This window comes from Triturus cristatus, chromosome 3_2 (assembly GCF_964204655.1).
Source record: "Triturus cristatus chromosome 3_2, aTriCri1.1, whole genome shotgun sequence".
Classification (NCBI taxonomy): domain Eukaryota; kingdom Metazoa; phylum Chordata; class Amphibia; order Caudata; family Salamandridae; genus Triturus; species Triturus cristatus.
Genome location: NC_140584.1, coordinates 979,801,495 through 979,822,992, shown reverse-complemented (window position 1 = coordinate 979,822,992; position 21,498 = coordinate 979,801,495). Strand labels below are relative to the sequence as shown.

The 21,498-nt window shown below is 43.6% G+C and overlaps 1 protein-coding gene across 3 annotated transcripts in view; it reads left to right on the top strand.

Annotated features, from left to right (window-relative positions):
- CAMKK1 (calcium/calmodulin dependent protein kinase kinase 1) overlaps positions 1–21,498 on the top strand; it is a 1,170,789-nt gene that overhangs the window by 678,295 nt on the left and 470,996 nt on the right. For all 3 annotated transcript variants that reach the window (XM_085649569.1, XM_085649570.1, XM_085649571.1), the window contains 2 exons: positions 1,615–1,636; positions 20,456–20,544. In XM_085649569.1, coding sequence (XP_085505695.1) covers positions 1,615–1,636; positions 20,456–20,544 — 111 coding nt within the window. The remainder of the gene's footprint in view (positions 1–1,614; positions 1,637–20,455; positions 20,545–21,498) is intronic.

Below are 21,498 nucleotides of genomic sequence, written 5' to 3'. Positions count from 1 at the left end.
GCTTTCATCAGAGTACATAAAGTGCTATTAGGCCACACCAGCTTCCAAGGGACAAGAACAGCTACCACTGGATCACTACTGCGGTCACTATACCACACCAACTGCTACTTGAATGCAGCTGCTGCCCCTAGAATACACTTATTTCAGACTATGCGTCCTGATATCACACCACACATGTGCTATTTTATCACACCTACTGCAATAAGGGCACACCCGGTGTTGGTGCTAGATGACACTTACTGTCAGTAGATTATTCCTCTGCCTAGTCACAGACCGGTTCAAACCAATCCACAGTGCTGTGTTGAATTTAGTGCCTATGCAATGTCTGCAGCCCAAAGCCACTCCTGTTGTCACTAGATCAGGCATGTCTGTGACCAAGTTTCAATGACTAGACATCACTATGGCCATTATTTCACACCTGCTGCCACTAGACCATAACTCCCGTAACCATCATACCTACTGTCTTTAGACCAAACCAAAGGCCACTAAATCCCATTTTCTATTCCCGGGCAACAGTGGCTGCCAATGGCCCACACCTGCTCTCATTAGATACTATCTGTTGTGAGAAGACCAAATCTGTTGCCTCAAGAACACAGATGCTAGCATTAGATCATGTTAGCTGACACTTCAGCTGCCACTCTACCATTCCACCTGCCACAGGAACACAGTGGTGCTACACATGTGCATGTATCAGTTTGTATTTTCTGGAACTAGACTACATTGTTGTGTCACATTATACCACAATACAGACACCGGCCACCAGTAAATCACACCTTCTACCACTAGACCCAACATGCGCCCACTTGGCCAAAGCTGGCCTGACTAGTTTACACCTTCTGCCACTAGACTACATCAGCCAACACGACACTGCCCCTGCTTCCAGTGAACCACACTTCAGCTACCAACTTCATTGGCTTCTAGTAGCCTATACTCACTGCCACTGGACCACACCTTTATTCCCACCACCTTCCATTAAATGGTCCCAGTTGCTTGTAGACCACGCCTTTTCTATACCTCCTGACCTGCTGACAGTAAACTATATCTGCGGCTACTAGTAACTAGACCACTCTAACTTGCAGCAGACAACTGAAGCCACATTTCTAAACCTGCTCCGGTTAGACTACACCTTCATCTAGTACACCTGAGAGTACTACCATACGGGCTTCCACTGGGCCGCACCAGCTTCCGCTAGATCCCTCCAGCCGCCAGTGGACTTCCACTACACTATAAAATCTGCCCTTATTCCACACCTCTTCCACTTCACCATGCTTGCTGCTGGATCACCACTACTGCTTCAAGACCCTATGTTGGGTTAGAAGAGTAAAAGAAGTCTGCTTCGGTCTGCAAAGTCTAAAATTCAGAACCTTTATTCCAGTCCAGGGTAGGAATGAACAAGCAACGAGCATGGGTTCAATATGCACCTGCGCAGAAAAAACACTAGTGTGCATATTTGACTTAAAATGTTTCATCTTTGAAAATGTGTGCCTATCAATTACTGCCTCTTTGAAAGGCCTTTGCAGCTTTTTTAATAATGCGATTCATCTTTTTGTTCTGTTGCACACTTAAGACCTGCAAACATGAATGTTTCTTATGCTCTGTTTCTTTTCTTTGCAGTGTTTGACCTCATGCGCAGGGGGTAAGTGTGCATTACTTTCTCGTGCATGTTATGACTGATTTGAATAACACTGTGTTTGGCTACAATGTTAATGTCATCATAGGGGCCCTATATTTACCAGCGTGTACATCCTAAATGGAGGTGTCTGTCAAAACACCGGAAATAACCGCAGAAAAGCGAATGGAATAAATGTGTATTTGCCGATGTCACATGTTTTTTATCCTCTGAAATCGGTCATGTCACCATCCAAAGGTGTGGTGTAAAGGTGGATGGGTTACGTGGTTCAAGTTAGACAAAATAACTGATGTTTTAAAAATTGGGTTATCCCAACCAGGATCACAGAAAGAAAATCCGAGAGACCCTCATTACAACTGGGCCATAAATCCCTACTTGAATCGGGTTTAGAATTTGCACACACATTTTGAACCAGCCTGTTTATTCCCTGCTCAGATTTTTTCATGCAAAACCAGATTTGTGCAGGTAAAAAACCACAATCGTTTGCGTTTATGGATTTAAAAAAATAGGGGAAACGCTAAGGTATTACTGCATTGTTCCTCACTCCGACCTGCTATTGAATGCAGAAGTTACGCTGCACCAACCAAGAGAGTCTGTGATGTCAGTGTATTCCCCGGGTGGCATCACCTGCTGGCATCACCGTCGCAGCGGGACAGAGAGTCCAATTCATTATGAAATTAAAATGAAATCCGGCGTGATACAATAACGGCGCTAAAAGGATTAGGCAGCTGCTTAAGTATTGGTGTTTATTGCACTTATGTGCTGGCTGTTTAAGAGCAAGGAAACAACAATTTATCAGAGATTGTTGATAAATATGCCCAATTTCACTAACAGCATGATGCTGGTAAAATGGAACCTGTCAAACAGCAGTGGGTCCTTTTAGCGTGGGTTTATATTGTTCCATAATGTTTTTTTTTTTATTTATGTGAACGCCATGAGTATGCTCCAAAGTGTTCAAAATAGCAAACAGAGATTTACCAATTCCATTAATCACGAATGACACGTTCACTCTGAGCTCGGTGACAAGACATGTGGTAATGGGGGAGTGCGTGAATTATTGTTTTAATGTTTTGCCTTCCCACTGAAAGTGCATTACACTGTCTTGAAACTAGAACAGGAAACTAGGTCAATGAAGAGAGAGGCGCATCAAAGCAGAGCGGAAATAGAATCTGTGCGGACAGTGATATGTTTTATGTTTTGAAATAATATTTCAGCTCCTACTTACAGTCATGGCTGGTGAATGTGTACCGTGGCGGCGGCAGCTGTCCCAAAATTGCACAAAACAAGCCTGACCTGCTCGAGAGCAGCCAGCAGGACGCCTTTCCAATTAAACTTTGATGAAATGGACAAAACTGTGCCTTCTACGGCAGAAAATTCCTATAAAACTGGCTACTCACATCTCTTTTCAGGACGGTTTTGATTGAACTCGTAAAATATTCCAATACATTCATAATGTGCCAAACAACTCTACTCACCCTCCATTTCCCCAGGCATGACCTGCGGAAGGGCTTCGGCCTGTGTGGCGTGCCGTGTATGCCAAGAGGCAAGACCTGCGGAAGGGCTTCGGCCTTTGTGGCGTGCCGTGTATGCCAAGGCGTGGGTATTTGTGCTGAATATGCAATACTACTCAAGCAAATTTCTGGTGAGGCGACCAAACTAGGCTGTAGCAGTTATGGTCAAATATTGAAAAGGAGCATGCAATTAAACTTTATTCCTTCATCAATTATGCAAAAGCATGTTATTAGACATAATTCATTTGCAAATTATGCACAATTTCTTAGAATCCAAGAAATCCAAGCAAAATACGATGGATAGACAGACAGCCTTGTGTACTCGAGCGGACAACACGCCAGTATAGATCAAACCATCGTACACATACTACATCTTACAATAGAAAAATCGCCTTGACTTCAAAAAAGATAATTCCAACCCTGAGGAAGTCCATGTTGGACGAAACGCATTGGCTGGGCTGATGCATTTGACTACAAATAAAGAATAATTGAACAAAAGAAATCTCAAGACTCCCTGCTCATTATTTTGCTTGGATTTCTTGGATTCTAAGAAATTGTGCATAATTTGCGAATTAATGATATCTTATCACATGCTTTTGTATCCTGAAGGAATAACGTTTAATTGCATTCTCCTTTTCAATATCTGATCATTTGGAGAGAAAGTCTTTTCTCTTATATTTGTGACTTCTTAGCGGTGGGGTCGCGGGAAGTTGAGCATCCTCTCTTTATGTATATATGAGAACTAACATACCGGTGCAGCCCATATTACCCACACTGCTGTTCGTATAACTTTATGTAGCAGTTTTGGGTTGATTGTGTTCACCTTTGGAAGGGCCCTGAGCTGGCATTTCGGGCTGGGCTTTACTGATAGAGCTGGACCAAATCGGATTTGAATATAACTGGTTGCTGCCTAGAACAAAAAATGATGCAGGCATAAGTAATTTCCAGTGGCTATGATTAATTTAAGTATTCCATTTATCACTTTACATTTTAACAACTTCCAGGCACCACAATTATTCTCTGCACCAATGGAAGTTTCCACATGCTCAAATGCGCCTGTGCAACCTATGCTAAAATAAAAGGCCAACCACCATGTAGCTTTGGGTAAGCCACATGGTGTTTGCCCATATGTTTTCTGTTCTGCACTGTTTTTGTGCAGAAGGTAGTTCTGGGCCTGATTGACGTTAGCGGTGTTTCAGGTGGGGGGATGCTCCTACAGGAAGACCATCCTTGTCCACTTAAATGACCCATAGTCAGAACATCGGCATTGCAGCTATATCAAAGACTTTGTCTCTTCCATTAAAGATATTTAAATATGCCCTATTGATTGTATGTAGTCCTATCCTTTCTTTCTCTTGTTTGAACCTCTTGGGCACCCAGCCAGCCTTTCTCCCAACCGGAAACTGCTTCTCAAAGCTGTTGAAAGTGGTGTGTACTTTGAATATGTTGGTAACAGCAAATGGCCAGGCCCCTTCCTTCACAAGGTCCCATACCCTTGAAACGCTCCTTTTTTCAACTGATCACTGTGATTTGGAACCAGGTTTCTCGTTATTCTCATTTGTATATCAGAGGGCCTTAGGGATCACTTAGTTGCAGACGAATCTGGTTTGTTTGACTCTGCGAAAAGCTGACGGTCTCCCTGGAGTTTAATCCCTCTATGAACTGTACCTTCCTCCACAGCAGATGCTACATTCTCTTGGGTCAAGTCACATGCCATGTTTGGGGACTGTGTCCATAGCCAGCCGTTATACCATGGGGTAGAGTGAGTTTCTCCACAACCCACACTCTCTGTGGTTCCGGTTCACAAAGATTTTCTTGTGAGTTACTCTTGCAGTACTACTAGCTTACTCCTGAATCCATGAGTGCAACAATAGTGATTCATTGCAACTCATAGCAAACTCTGTGTCAATCAGGCCATGAACTTTTAGGTGCAGGTTGATTCTAGCCATGCTCTGGTCACTCAGAGAGGGTTCAACCAGGGAGTCAAGTGAATCTCGCCTTAGGGCTCAACTATGCAAGCCCCACTCAGGCAATTCCGTCCTTCTCAGGGCTCCTCTTTTTGACTCCCTGTTGATTCTCACTCAAGTTTGGTAATGGTGAGAGTTAAAAAGAAGTTAATCTATTCACAAGTAAGCGCCTCCCTCACAAGCAAAAGAGGACTAAAGGCACTAATACCCTGCTTATTGTCTACCATATCACAGGTACCCAGAAAGGCACAGGAGGCAGCAAATGCTGCATGACGCCGCCCCGTGTCCAAGGATGCTTTTGCTGTACAATATCAAGATCAGTCTGTGTGGTTTGTGGCTCACATGCTAGATCCAGTGCAACAACCTTGAAATACATAATTCCTCTTCCTTACTGTTCTAGCAAATTCTGAGGGTGTGAAGTGCATCATCAGGTTATTTTCCACAAGGTCATCACATGAGTATTCCAACCTTACCAGGGCACTCATAGCTCTCCTACATAAGAACACTGTAATGCAGGAAGCTACCTTAGTTGCTGTTGTGAGTCATCATCAGCCGCCCCTGGAGGGCCCCATAGGCCACTATGTAGCCTAGGACTCAGTAGACCTATGGACGCCACATAGAGACTTTCCTTCAATATTGACATCTCTCCTGGTTATGGACACCATCCTGCTCGATGGGAATGCTAAGGTAAAAGCTGTAGGCAAGCATTAGCAGGGCCACCAGCCCCACAGTAATCAGGACTGTTGACTCTTGTGTAGGTCAAATGAACACAGAAAAAACCTCATTCTCCAATTCTCCCCCTGTCAAGAAATGAAAGTTGGCAAATTCTTATCAGAAGCCCAAAAATGATTTAGATGGCAAAAGTGTTGCTGGTCATTTCAAGTACCTGCATCCCGTAAGAAAATACTTTGCAGCCCTCACAAAGCTTCTCCAGGTTGTACATTACGACCCCGGCTTACCAACCTATTAATAATGGGGATTGATGCCTTGGTGGATGCATCCGCTCCTGCACCAAAACTTGCTCTGAACTCTGAAGCAGACTCAGAAGATAAGGTAATAGTTCAGCTCTAATAATGTGAAGTTTAAGTCTCTCAAGACAACAGTTTAAAGGGTCTCAAGGATCACTGGCCTTTGAGTGTTGAGATAGTTGTGCTCAGTCTCTGATTGTGACAAGGGGAGAATCATTCATCCCTTTTTTACAGTTGTTCAGTTTGAGTGACTGATTTCAGGAGAAGATGTACAGTCATTTACTCCTGTGCTAAGATAATCTTGATGTTTTGGCACCAGCTGTAAAGTCCATGACCAACTGTCAATGTTGAGCCACCCTCATGCTACATGATCTTTTGGCGACTTTCGACACTGCGTTCCATTCTATTCTGCTGCCGCATCGAGCACCGCCTCACCCTGCACCATAAGCCTTGGTCTCACAACACCGTCTGGACGATCGTCACCGAGTCGCTGCCTGCACTGCATCAAGACGTCACCGCACCCTCAGATCATTCAAATTAGTCATAAGTCAAGGAGCATTGTATAAGTACATTGATCGGAATAATTCAAAACGATTTAAAATAGCAAATGCAAAGACAGACTGTTGAAGTTGCCATTGACAAATTGAGTAAAATCAGATTCACATGAAGGGAAGATTCCATAGTATGCTAAGCTAAGAAGTTGAAATAATTGTGAAGGTGCGCAGAAGTTGTCAGCAAATAAAGACTCTATAAGGCAGATTCAAATGAAGATTCAGTATTACATGAGAATTGACGGGTCTGACTACCATCTAATTCTTTTCAACATCAATTCCCCTACCAGATCCTGCCCTGATGTTTTAAAGAAACCAAAGCTGTTAACCAGAAATATCAAACAAGTCCAAATGCTTAAACATGAATCCAAAATTCGTGATCAACTTCAGCATCCCTCCTACTTGTCCACTGCAGAAGAGCTCACTTCACACTACAACTCATCGATATCAGATGTTCTTGACCAAGTGGCCCCGCTTAAACTTAAACAACTAAGATCTTCAAAATCAAAAACTTGGTTTAACTCTGATCTAAACAGCGAAAGAAGAAAACTCAGACAAGCAGAAAGGATTTGAAGACAAAACCCCTCAACCTATCACCTAGCACTTCTTAGAACAACAAGGCTGTCTTACAAAAAACACATCTTTAAAGAAAAAGCCTCCTTCTTCCGCAACCAACTAGACAGTGCAAAAAACAGACCTAGAGAACTTTTTAACATTGTTAAACAACAAACTACATCAGAACCCCTCCTGCTATTATACCCACAAACGAATGATGTGAAGAAATCACTAGCTTTTTCACTGACAAAATCGCGAATATTGAGCAAATCTTTTTGCAAGTCTCCCACCTTCACCATCCCACCTCCCCTCGCAGCTGATCCAGCTCCAGAGCCCGTTGCAGACCCAACGACCACTATAAAAACTGACGACTTCAAGAATCTTGCCGAATTGAAAAACAAAGCCAACTGGTCCGATTTCAAACCCTTGACTGAAAAAGGAAGTCTTCAACATTATCATGATTCTAAAGCCAACGACCCACACCAATGGCCCCCTCCCATCCACGATGGTGAAAAATCTCAACCACATCGTCGCCCCATTCTGGATTCTCATCATCAACACATCTCTCACATCAGGCTGTGTACCGATATCGCTCCAACTAGGACAAATCACGCCCATCCCCAAAAATACCAGCGCTGACCCCTACAATCTAAACAACCTCAGACTTATCTCCAACCTCCCGTTCCTTGCCAAGACTTTAGAATATTGCGTCTTACAGCAAATAAATCATCATATACAAAAATTCTCCCCCCATGACACTTGCCAATCCGGTTGCAGGAAAGGCTGTAGTACTGAAACGACCATGCTGACCATATCTGATTTCATCCGCAGAGCCTTAGACGAGGGTGACGCCTGCCTATTTATTCTACTTGACCTATCGGCGGCATTCGATACGGTCAATCACCCAGCCCTACTTGAGTCTTTAAAGTTGCATTTCGGTTTGAATGGCACGGTACCAAAATGGTTCTCTTCCTACCTTCAACATTGCTTGCAACAAATCAAAATCAACTCTTGCCTGTCTAAACCCACTCAGATAAATCTTGGTGTGCCTCAGGGCTCAATTCTAGCTCCCTCTCTTTTCAATCTTTTTATGGAACCCGTAACTGTCATCTTGAAACAGGCAGAGATCAAATACCACCTATATGCTGATGAAACCCAACTTTACTACAACATAAAATCACCCAGTGACATTAGACATCTCAACGACACATGGAACAAGTAACAATCCTGGTTTTACGCAAATCACTTAAAGCTAAACTCCATCAAGACAGAAGTTATTCTTTCCGATAAAAGTAACCGCCTTCCAATACACGAATGGCTCATCGACCTGAATGCTTTAAAGTGCTCTCTTACTTTATCTAACTCTGCAAAATCCCTTGGCTTCGTCCTGGAAAACAACATGTCAATGAAAGAACACATCAAGAATACAGCAAAAGGAGCACTGTACACACTCGAAAACCTTAAGAAACTTAAACCATTTATTCCCGCAGATTATTTTTAAAATGTGGTGTAATCCTTGGTCCTCTCAAAACTAGACTATGGGAATGCCAATCTCACTGGGACACCAAAAACTCACCTTGCCCCCCTGAGATCTGTTCTTAACATGGCAGCCTGGCTCATCTCACACATTAAACGGTTTGACCACATCACTCCTGTACTCAAGAGCCTCAACTGGCTTCCTGTTGAAGGAAGATGTACCTACAAGACTGCATGCATCATACGCAAAGCCCTTCACTTTCATACACCTAACTACTTAGAAAAAAAGCTGACAAAAGCAGGAACCATTAGATCATTGAGAAGGTCCAATGCTCTTCTGCTCCTACCTCCCATTCTAAAAAAATACAGCAACCAAGTCACACTCTTTTTCCGGAAATGCACCAAGCATATGGAACTCCCTACCGTGTGGCCTTCGATGCAACCCTTCCTTCCAGTGCTTCAAGAGAAACCTGAAACTCCTCCTCCTCAACAAATACTTTAATTCCTAGTCTATGGATCTTAGAAAAGTATTGCTTTATCAGACCTAGACCCTCTGTCTGAAGAGGCGGTTCTCTCTTTCTTTTTCTGTGTTTCTCTGACTTTTGATCCTTTCGTATTGTGTCTCTAATGTTGGTCACTCAACTTGCACCTTTGATGGGTACCATTTGTCTATTGAACTACTGTCTTATATGTTCATGGCATGCCTGCATTACTGTTGTCTATCACGACCATGTAAAGCGCTCTGACACCTACGGGTCTAGCTAGCGCTATTTAAAATTTATATAAATAAATGAATAAATATATTTATTCAGGAGTCTAACTCTTTGAGAAGGAGCAGAACCTAGTCTAGTCTCAAGAGAGTAGAAAAGGACATCTTCTCTCAAGCAAATGGAAAGGACATCTCTAACTAACTAGCTCAGCAATGCACTATTAATACGCGCAATTCTCACCAGTTTGCAACATTCTCCACAGTTCTCATGAAAAGGTGACTAATCAGATTCACATATTTTTGATAAAACATTAGAAGTCTTCTTCCCAGGCATCACACAATGGAGGGCTTCAGCTGCACAGATATCTCATAGCAGGATGATACATTGCGGTAAGCTTGTGCCAGAAACAGGTGTGAAAATGCACTATTCATTCACTGCTGAACACATAATGATAATCTCACAGAAACCAAATTGCAACAGTTAGTTAACTCAAACTACGGCAGCATGGATTCTGAAACAAGAGAAAGAGAGTGAGACAGCACCGCAGTCAAAAGTGCATTTTCATGCTAGCGGGAGTTATTCACTCTTAGGCCTACATTAACTATGGCTAACTTAACATGAATATCCATTAACTATGGTCAGTCTTTGTAGTGAAAGATCCACTCTTATAGTTGGTTTGGTACCCTATGATGACCTTCAACTACCACCATTTTAACTAACTTTAGTGTGTTATTTTACCCTAGCCTGGATTTATGAGACGGTCCTGAATATGCCTGCTTCTTTTCTTTCTTGTAATCTTGCTGTCTTTCAGTGTGAGCTGTCACGGAGAAGAATAGTCTTTCCAAGAATAGAAGGTGTGGGATGTGCATTTGAAAGCATGAGAGGGAGAGAGAGGTGTGGAATGTACTCTTTGGTTTCGAAGTGCAGTGTTGTGAGTGGTGGTGCACACATGTGCATTGTGTTGTACATTGTTGCTTAGTGACGAGTTCTTACTATTGGCTTTGACATGGCCTCATATCATCTTGTTTTCTGACTTTGACTATTGGCTTTGTCATGGTCTCATGTCATCTTGGTTTCTGACTTTGCCTTGCTTCTGCATGCACAGAATTATGAGTTCTTACTATTGGCTTTGACATCACCTCATGTCATCCTTTTTTCCTGGCTTTGCCTTGCTGCAGTTTCTCTGCGTGCACAACAGTGCTTGCAAGTTGTTTGGGTTATTCACATTCAAGGTCTTTCTGTTTTTCTGAGTGATTGCTTTTGTTTAATGTACTTTGGAAGGCCTTGTGGGAGCTTCGTCAGGATAGAGGCTGGAAGATGTGAGAATGTACAACTCTGCCTCAGAGTCAAAATACGGGAGCTTGGCCAGCCTCCGTCTTGGCCTTGACGGAGACTGGTATAGCCAGCTTGGTTTTTTCTAATGAGAAGGGGGCGAGGTTTTCTAGAAGCTTCGCCTCACATTGAGTAATGATATTTAAGCTGAGAACCAAGGGGCCAGGTGGAAGTTCACCACAGAATAGATGTATTGCCGTGGAAGTGACAGAACTTGAGTCCTGATTGAAACTCCTACCTGGGCTTTTGACGGGCTTCTCAAAGCTTGAGTTGGCAAGGATGATGCAACTTTAATCGTTGAGGTGTTCCTAACCATTATATATATATATTCTACTCTTTGCTATGCCTGTATATACTGCACTTTATTTTACTTGTTCATTTAAAAGTGTTTGATACCTGAGAAGCTGCATATATTGATATATTTGGCCTAAATTTCCAAACAATGCATTAATAAACTTGTGTGTGTCATTTTAAAAGCACCAGAATTTGTCTTTTTGCCTCCAGAGTGGGAGTGCTGTACAAATGTGTATTGTTTAAAGGTGCAGTGCTAAATTCGCCTCTCAGGTGGGAGTGCAGGGTTTGGGTGTGTCCTTTTAGTGAAAAGCACATTCATTACAGTCATAACATGAAAATCAGACTATGAATGTATGTATATGATGTGACAAATTAGTATATGTGTCAACCCGAACAATAGTGACAGAGCATCACCAACAGTGTCTTACAGATATTGTCTCCTGAAAACTATTAATGTGCTCAAGTGCAACATTTTGAAGAGCTTGTGCTTTTCAGAAGCTCCGGACCCTCTATCTGCTATCGCAGTTTAGGCACTACATCCATTCCTGTGTGCTCAGATTATTTTCCCTTTGCCTGTTGGTACTCCCATCTTTTAAGAGATCCCTAATTTAAGACCGTTACTTCTCCCTGGGTGCCAAGCACTGAAATAACCCCCTTGTTACCGTTTGTGATATTGATGACCATATCACCTTCCATAGGGCTCACAAAACCTGAATTCTTTCTCTCACCCACTTCGACTTAGTAGGGTGTCCTTTTATGTATTACAGCCTGTCATTACTGCAGTCCATTAGCGCCAGGAGACCCCAAGTGTAAGAGTTTTCACTCTATAAATATCCCCTGACATAACACAGCCTGATTAATGATTACCACCTGCCTCTTCTGGCGGTGGCAAATGTGAGAACGTGGCTTATTAGATGTGGTAGCTGGGATTCCACCATGAGTAATATTGTCACTATTCTTGTTTGCTGCAGTAAAGGTTTCAGTCAATTAAACTTAAACTCAACCCCTGGTAAATATGGCACAGAGCAGACAGGCTTAACTTAAGAAAATGTGTAAATTGTTTAGAAGTACCCAAACAGTTAAAAGTTGAAAACACAACACAGTAAAAATCCCTCTTTAATTTATAAAAATAGAGACTATTTTAATAAATAAAATGACAAGAATCCAATAATAGGAGCCAGTAACATGAAACAATAGCTGCAGCCCTTCTTCCGCCTTACACAGGTCTAAATGTGTTTTGAAGAGGGCACAGGGGGTACGGCATTTATGCCCAGTGCCACATTATGGTCGAAGACAACTCCTGGCCACTCCCTAACCAATGGGATGTAATTTCCCAGAGGGGACCCTGCCCGCTTTGGAAGCAGTACCTTTGTGTTTTATTGTAATCTATCCCATCATTCCCCTCTATCCCTAAAACCAACATGGCAGAACATTTCTTCCCCTGTGCAGAGCTGCCTGTGCCCACCAAGAAGGGTGGCTTTGATAACGTGCAACCCCTCCCTTGTGGTCACTTCCAACCAGTTCTGTGGTAGCTGCCACTCTCACTTAGTTTGGAGACCAGCTGGCTGTGAAGACAAAAGGGAAGTAAGCCTAGGAGGGTGTGAGGTACATCTGCCAGTGACAGAACAGGTATCATTTAACCCGTTTACCGCGACGGTAATTCCGCCGCGTTGCGGGGCGTTCCATTAAGTGGGTGGGGCCACATCGGCCAACGGACGTGCGCAGCACTACCGAGGTAGTGCTCGCGACGGCGTTGGCCGACGGGCGCAACGAAGGGCTTAAAGCTCAGGAAGGGGCTGGGCACAGCCCCAGGGCATCCTGCGCAGGGAGGAGAACATCTCCCCACACCTTAGACCTTTGTCTTGGAACAATGCACATTTCAGCACAGGAGAGCTATCAGCAGTTAATGACACTGGCAGAAAAGCATATTTGGCTTAGGCAGGAAAATGAAAACTTTGTAAAAGTATATTTTCAAAACCGTGATATAAAATCCGACTTGACCTCTAAGTTGAACTTTAAATTACTATTAGAATGAGTCTTTGAATCTTTTTCTAGCTACTCATACCTAAGTTAAGCATTACAAGGTGATATAATGTAACCCAGAGCTTTCCTATAAGACAGCCAGCCATACCACAGTGAAAAACGGCTTTGGAAATTTTCACTGCCAGGACATGTAAAACATACAGTATGTTTTACATGTTACATACCATACATACTATGGGCTTTTAGGGCTTTCTATACAGATGACTAATAAGTATCAAAAAGCAATTTAGGCCTGGCACGAGGTTTATTCTGCCAGGTCGAATTTGCAGTTTTATGACTGCATACCGAGGCTGCTGGGGAAGGCCCAGAGATATGCTCTGCATTGTCACTTCAGTGGTGGCACAGTGGGTGCTGCAGTCCACCATTGACATTTAACTTACAGGCCCTGGGTACACCTTTGAACCATATACTAGGGACTTATAGGTAAATTAAATATGCCAAGCAGGAGTGTAGTCTATTGTTAGCAGTGCCCCAGCAGCATCAGTCCAGAAAAAATGGGGTTGATCATCCAAAAAGAGGCTTTTTCCTACAACAATGCATTGGAGCTTAGACGATCAGTGCTCTGTATAACTTGGTCTTTCTAGTTCACTCTGTAACAATGTCTCCAATCTGTTAACTCGCTCCAAGAATCTATGCGGTCAGTGTCATTGTTGTGCCTGGTACCCCAGTTTGGAACTTCTGATCACCACGGACCATGCCGTGAGATTTCAATGGAAAGGCGGTGCCTTTTATGTCCTTGTGAGTCACCCTTGCCTTTTTGATCCTCGGGTTCCTCTCAGAGGTCCTCCTCTTCACCAGGTATTCCTCTCTATGCCCTGGATGTGCCTCTACCAAATCTGGTCCTTTACAGCAGATTCATACTTTTCATAAGTTTGTTTTCCTCCACTTAAGAGAGCGCCAGCAGGAGGGCATCGGGGGGCTTCGGAGGGCATCGGATTTCCCCCAGAAGACTCCAATACGGCCCCACTGCATTGTTTTGAAGAATCAAATGCGCTTCCATATATTATTATCATTTAATGATTGTAACCTGCAGGTTAAACAAATTAAATTTGATGCACAATAGTTTTAAAAATGTTGGTCCTCTTGAATTTTTATTTGAGGCTTGCTAACAGCGTCTGTGAGCTCCCCACCGCCTACATTACCATGTGATACTATAGGAACCGTACAAGGCTTCTCCATCCATACGTCATCTCAAGCACTCGAGGAACCAGGCCTTGGAGCCCGGGCTGTAGGCAGATGCCAATTAGAGTTGTGCTGAGATCAGCTGTGCTGCTAATTTCAGAGCGCAATTAGAGTTCATTAGCAGCTATGCGAGGCCGCAGCATCTGCCCTCGGCTTGGAGGCAGACAGAACATTGCCTCGTGGAGCGTAGGGTTCGAGACTGAGGAGACGAAAATATAAACAAGACCATAAAAACAAGCATTAGAAATACAATAGGTCTCGCATTTGTTCGAGTTGGAGCGATTGGTATTGTAAATGTCAAAGTTTTTTACCTATGCAACAGATATGCCCTCCTCACCTTAATAAAATAAAGAACTCAGTTGTGTATGTTTTTATGTACTATTAACATAGCTATAAAAAAATTATGTCCTTTCCATAATAAAACACTAGCCAATCCTGATTGGCAGTTTAAAGTAATTAAAATGTCTTCCTGGCATAAAACGCAGCCCATAACAAACTTGACATATTACAACATATGTTGTTTTGTTTCACTTATTGAATATGTTTTCGTTGTTGTTAATACTAGAATACTTGTATCCAATGTATATAGTGCTGATATGCCAAGACATCAGCTTCAAAGCACATACATAGAACAAGTAGCAATAAATACAAAGTAGACAAGGGTAAAACAAAGGAGGACAGCAGAGTATAACAACACGTTCAGGTGTGTAACGGCCCCATTTTGTTTGTATTGTTGTGTTTTCAGCTCCTCGATGTTTCATATGTTTAATAGTAGTTATTGTAACAGATATTGTTCTCAGTAAAGCGCTCTCACCCACCGCCTGGGCCTTTTATGTGCTACAAAAAAAGTGTCAATAAACATAGATGCACACAAAGAATCACACAAAAGTGCAGGCACAGATTCACAGAAACACGTATACACACACAAATGCATACACAGACATGCCCACATTCAGGAACACAGCCAGCTACAGCCTCATACACAGATACATGCAGACACACAAGCAAACATACACACACACTCATGCACACACATTTGCAGGCACCAGCACATACATACAAATAGACACACGTGCACATAGACATGCACTTAAGCAAGCAAGCACATACATATACAACATTACCAAGGGGAAATACATCGACACACACACAAATGCACACATCCAAGCACATACACACACTCCTACATACCTGTGCACACTCAGACACACATGTGCAGGCATGCACGCACACACATACACAATTATCGTGTCATCAGGTTTGTTGGGACATGATATGACACCAGACTAACTGTTGTGTTTGGATTTTCAGGGGAGCTCTGCGGCCAGCTTTCATTTTTAAAGCAAAACAGATCAGTTTCAGGGAGTAAGTGGCCTTTTCTTGTACAGTTCAGGGTCTGCGGAAGATTAGTTGAAGACAGCAGCCTTGCAGCCTTGTTGCTGCCAGCAGGCCTGGATTCTGCTGGCTCTGGCTTTGCCATCTTGCTCAAGCATGGACATACATATGCGCACACCCACGCAGTTCTACATAGTAACCTACAGATGCACACTCAGACACACACACACACACCAAAGCCCAATCACACACGCATGTAAACATGCAAGCACACGTACAGACACACACAGACAAGCATGCACATACATATACGCACATACGAACACATAAGCACAAACATGCTCATCAACTGACAACATTCACGTGCATACAGAGGATCAAACATGTATGTTGGTTTTTATGGCATCTTTCTTTTGCCTGAACCGGTTTTCCTGAACGTTGTAGGTGAGATTAACGTTTATTCTTTATAGGTGATGTTTCATCCTGATGCTAAATAAGTCTTGTCTGGTAATCTGGCCAGGCCGCCTGTGAAGAGTTGAAATTGATGACAGCGTCTGTAAAAGCGATCACTAATTACTGGATTAATTGACGGGTGGGTGGACTGACATATAGAGATCTTGAACACTGGAGATGGGCATGGTGTGGGCGCTGGTCTGCTTCCCACAATACAACAAGAGTAATCAAAAATAAATCATTGTTTAGTCTTATCTGAACTGGGAAAGGGGGGGGGGCATCTTATTAACCCAGGTGGAGGCCTTGGGAACATGCCGGGCCAACATTATTACATGCTCACTGAGGTGGGTGGGATGTGTGGAGGGAATACAGGTTATAGAACCAGGCACCTGTCAAAAGGTGGTTGAAAGCAAGGTGGGTACCTAGTGCAGTAGTTACACAGGTTGTCAGTTTGGACGAAGTTGGTCATTTGAGGACTGACCTGGCATAGTAAAACCAAGGGTGGGAGTTAGCACGTTTTAGTTATTATCGGTGATGGCGTTCAGTGTCTCATTTAAACCCCGCTTCCCAGTGAAGTTTCAAAACATTGGAGCACTTGCACGAAGGAGGGTTTTATTTGCATTTGTTCGGTTTGACAAAGACACATTTTCACACCTATGATGAGATACTGGCTGGGACTCACCAACCTCTTCTGGAAGAGAACGGCCCACATGTCAGCAAAAGAAGATGCTCATATGAAGGACAAAATGGGAACGGTCTCAATTCGCTGGTCAAAATACAGGCAAGATGCAGCTCTATTAGAAATTCCCATCCAGATGTATGCCTCCAAGAAACGCACCGCATAAGGAAGGACCAGAACAGGATGAAACCTTATTACAATATTGCCTATTACTTATCCAGTGCCTATACTCAGTATGGGGCCTCCATTTAACGCAGACTCCTTTTTAACTACACAAGACACCAAAATAGACAAGGGAAGAAGATAAGTCATACTATGGAGCAGAGTAGGAAGGAAGGGCACTCGCTATAGCTTTGGTGTATTCCCCTAATAGGGCACCAGACTAGTTTCTGATTAAATTCCTCAAAACACTGGAGGAATGGGCCAATGGAGCTATTGTCGTCACTGCAGATTTCCATTTGATGTGGGACATATCCCAAGAATTTGGGGGTGGGGGTATGCGAGAGGAACTTCATCCTTTAGGAAAGACAATACTCTTTTGCACATCCACCGCATGTATTCCCTCAGATTTACATTTAGAAAGTAACCCTCTAATGTATTCACTCTAAGTGTGAAGATGGGTACACTGGGTTTTTCGAAAACACACACACACAAACAAACAAGCGGCCGTGTGACCACGAAAGTTAAAGTGATCGCGATCGTGATCAAAGCGGCCGCGAAAGTGAAAGTAGTTGCAGTCAGGTGGGGCGCGCGCGCCCGCGCACATGCACTGTAGCTCTAGGCTGGCCTGGTATCACTTTTTTGAGCCCTCTCAATAAGTCTCGCCAGACCAGCGCATGCGCTGGGTCAGGCGAGACCTAAAAAGTCTGTGCCTGAAAAAAAAGGGTTGAACGTCAAAGGAGAAAAAGCAACATTTCCTTGAAAGATGCGCGTCATGCCCCACAGGCCCACTGAGGGCGTGTGGCGAGTAAAGACAAGGAAAATCACCATATTGTCCCTCTTCAGTGTATTTTTATTCATTTATTTATGTTGTCTTCAATAGAGCAAACTCCACCCAAATCAGCATTCAGGGCGCTTTATAATCAGAGTTGAAGTTAAAGACAATAAAGCATGCTATAAGTGGAACAATGTACAAAGTCGCAATAAATCGAATTGCCAATGAGAGGACATTACAATATATAATCAGGAGTGGAACGACAATGCAAGGCTATAGGTAGGGAAGAAACAGGTGCACGGTATTACATTAAGTCACAAATTAGATGATAGCAGGATTAGAAGGTGCAGTGTAGCCAGGGCTCATGGCTATAGCAGGATTACAAGGTGCAGAGAAGCCAGGGCTCATGGCTATAGCAGGATTACAAGGTGCAGAGCAGCCAGGGCTCATGGCTATAGCATGATTACAAGGTGCAGAGCAGCCAGGGCTCATGGCTAGAGCATGATTACAAGGTGCAGAGCAGCCAGGGCTCATGGCTATAGCAGGATTACAAGGTGCAGAGCAGCCAGGGCTCATGGCTATAGCAGGATTACAAGGTGCAGAGCAGCCAGGGCTCATGGCTATAGCAGGATTACAAGGTGCAGAGCAGCCAGGGCTCATGGCTATAGCAGGATTACAAGGTGCAGAGCAGCCAGGGCTCATGGCTATAGCAGGATTACAAGGTGCAGAGCAGCCAGGGCTCATGGCTATAGCAGGATTTCAAGGTGCAGAGCAGCCAGGGCTCATGGCTATAGCAGGATTTCAAGGTGAAGAGCAGCCAGGGCTCATGGCTATAGCAGGATTTCTAGCAGGATTACAAGGTGCAGAGTAGCCAGGGCTCATGGCTAGCGTAATTGTGGGGGTTCTGACGGGAGGTGAAAAGGCAACAGATCAGCCATGCAAGGCAACATAAACAAGCATAAATTAGCATGAAAAAAACAGACATGAGTTATAGGGAAATATAGACGGAGACCCACAGAGTGTGATGCTAAAGTGCATAGAAAGGTGCTGGAGCATTGGAGGAGATTCATGTCACAGCAACAAATTATAGGGAACAAGTTTAGAAGAAGGGGATCGTTTGTAGAGGGAGAGGAGGAAATCATGAGTCCGGGATCCTCCACTCAGCAACGACAGCAGAGAGCTCGCGGAGGGGTACCCGGGGTACTGAGAATAGCCGGATGCAAAGGGTTCCCAAGAGATGGTCCATCAAGGGTGATATAAAAATCTGAAACGAAGGAGCTCTATTGATATGAATCAGTAGAGTGTATTAAATACTGGGAGAATGTTCGGGAAAGGATCTGTCGTGTAGTAGTCTTCCTGAAGGGGAGCGGAGAGAGATCTTCTGCCTTTGTCTGGTAGCGTGCACGAGCCTCCAGAAATGGATAGCTTCTGCGAGGATATCTAGGATTTTGGAAGTTCAAGTTTTCATCAATTTCTAGGTTGTGCGCTCTGCTAATTATTTCTGATGTGATATGAGATAAGTGGGGTGATGATGATAAGATGTGCTACTTTCAGGCAATAAAAGATCTGAGAAGAAAATTTAAATTCATCCAAGTTTGCGCTTCTCATCCTGGAATTTTCGGTCCTTATTTTGTTCAGGGAAAAACAGGCCTGCCAGATCACAGAGCGCAAACAGAAGACCTTAGCTGGATGAGCTACTCGCGCATGTGTCTGGGATACTTCAGAGCTCTGTTGTTGCAGCGCGATATGAAAATGCATTAGTCACTGAAAACATATTGTATTATTGATGGAGTCTGAACTTTAGTTGCTGTGGAACAGGCTGTTAGACATCCATTAGTTGCAAAGGAAAATCTCAATGGCAAAATCTCTTTTGAGACCAAAACATTATAGACACAGTAATATTATACTGTTCATGGCACATAGTGCCATTCACACACTTGTGAAAGAGGATGTCACTGGCTTTAAAACACCTTTTGATGGGTTTAGCCACATAGTTGAATGGCAGTGTTCGCACTCCACTGTGCGATTTATAGACCAGGACTATCATGCAATATTTCTTGTAATAGTTTAAAATAAAATTGCCTTGTATCTTTGTGGACTCTACTACAAACAAATGTACTTAGGAAGTGCACTTCTAAGTCAGAATTGGTGCTTAATTTGTGGTGGGCATTAACACCCATGAGGAGATCTTATTCATCATCAGACTTTAACCCAGAGTAAGTAAGAGGAAAAGCAGAAAAGGGATAAAAAGGGAGAGGAGAATCATAATAAAACAGTGACCCAGAGGGAAACAGAGGATGGAAAGAACCTATAAAAGTGAGACAGACAGGGAGTCTAGGGCTATGGAGGAAAAAGACACTAGGTGGAATCAGGACAAGGCAGCCTTGGTATGACGCAACACCGGCAGTCAGCAGCCATGGCGGTGCGCATAAGAAAAGCTCTGGGCCACTTTTACCAATTGAAAAACTTTTCAGTCACCAGAAGCTCATGCCTTTTATAAAGGAGGAAGAGATGTTAGAACTTGTCTTCACTTTTGCATTTTACTACAAATAGCCCCTGGAAAAGCCAAGATATATCTCTGCACATGCCAGAGCTTTCAAATTCCATTTTAAAGCAACACAAAAAATGTATTAGTTGGCAACTAGTAAAGGAATGAAAAAGTGTGCAGAGAACACATACTGCCTTGTACTTGCTGATGAACTCTGAAAGGCAGGTGTGTTATCACCGATCTGATTTTATGGATGATTTCTACTGAAGAACAGGCCACAGTCTTGCATGCCTTTCAGAAGAATTCGTTCTGTGTTCACATATTCAAAGCGTCTCTTTCATTTGCAGGCCTGTGATGGAAGTGCCTACTGAGCAAGTCTTCACGGAAGAGGAGGCTCGAGTGTATTTGCGAGACATTGTCCTGGGAATAGAGTACTGTAAGTATAAAGACCCATGATGGGAAAAGAAATGTTGTCGGGACTGTGTCCTGCTCTGCATTGCCCTTGTGATGCCTCTTTTCAAAACAAAGACATAAATGAAGACATTATCTTCCAGGTTCACAAAATTAAAAGCAATTTGAAATTGATCCGTTTTACAAAATTTCTGGAATTACTTGGTGCACCCTGAGATAAACTCAGCAGTACTGACACTACTTAAGATTTGTAAAGAGGAAATAACGGAATATTAGAACTAGTTACTGCTCAGTCTGAATCATGAGATTTTTTCAGCAGTACCTTTACGCGCCGGGGGACAGCGCCGCACGGCTCCGCCCTGACGTCGTCCACAGATATGACATCACTGGAGCCACATAAGTCCCTCCCGACACCCTGACGTCAGTTTCCCTCCTTTCCACATCTCAACGCGGATCCAGGAGAAGTGGTTCCTCAGACCTGTTTTTGTTTTCAAGCCTTACCAATGCCTTTTAGCATCCGGGAACAGTGTGCAATGCCTTTGGGCTTCAAGTTGTGTGAAACCTGTTTGCGGCATATGTCAGCGACGGATCCACACGCAATCTGTATGTGGTGCTTGGAAGAGCATCACGACTCCGAGGAGTGCGACGCATGCTGGCAGCTGAAGCTGAAGTCCCTGCGGGAACGTCGGATGAAGTTGTTGACCACCCGGATGTCCCGTTCAGAGTCCAAGCATTGCCGGTCTCCATCTCGAGCTCGGGCTTCTGTTCGGGTCGAGTCACTGAGTCGTTTTTGCGGACGTCGCTCGCCTGAGGTAGGTAAGCACAAGAGGAAGTCACAGAGGTCGTCGAACTCACATAAATGTGACGTCCGGGCCCGCTGCTCCTGGTCTTCACCAGACACGGGCCCTCAGAAGTTGGCCCCCACCTACCCACCTTTTCCTGGTGTTGGGATGACTAGGACCCAGATGAAAGCCTATTT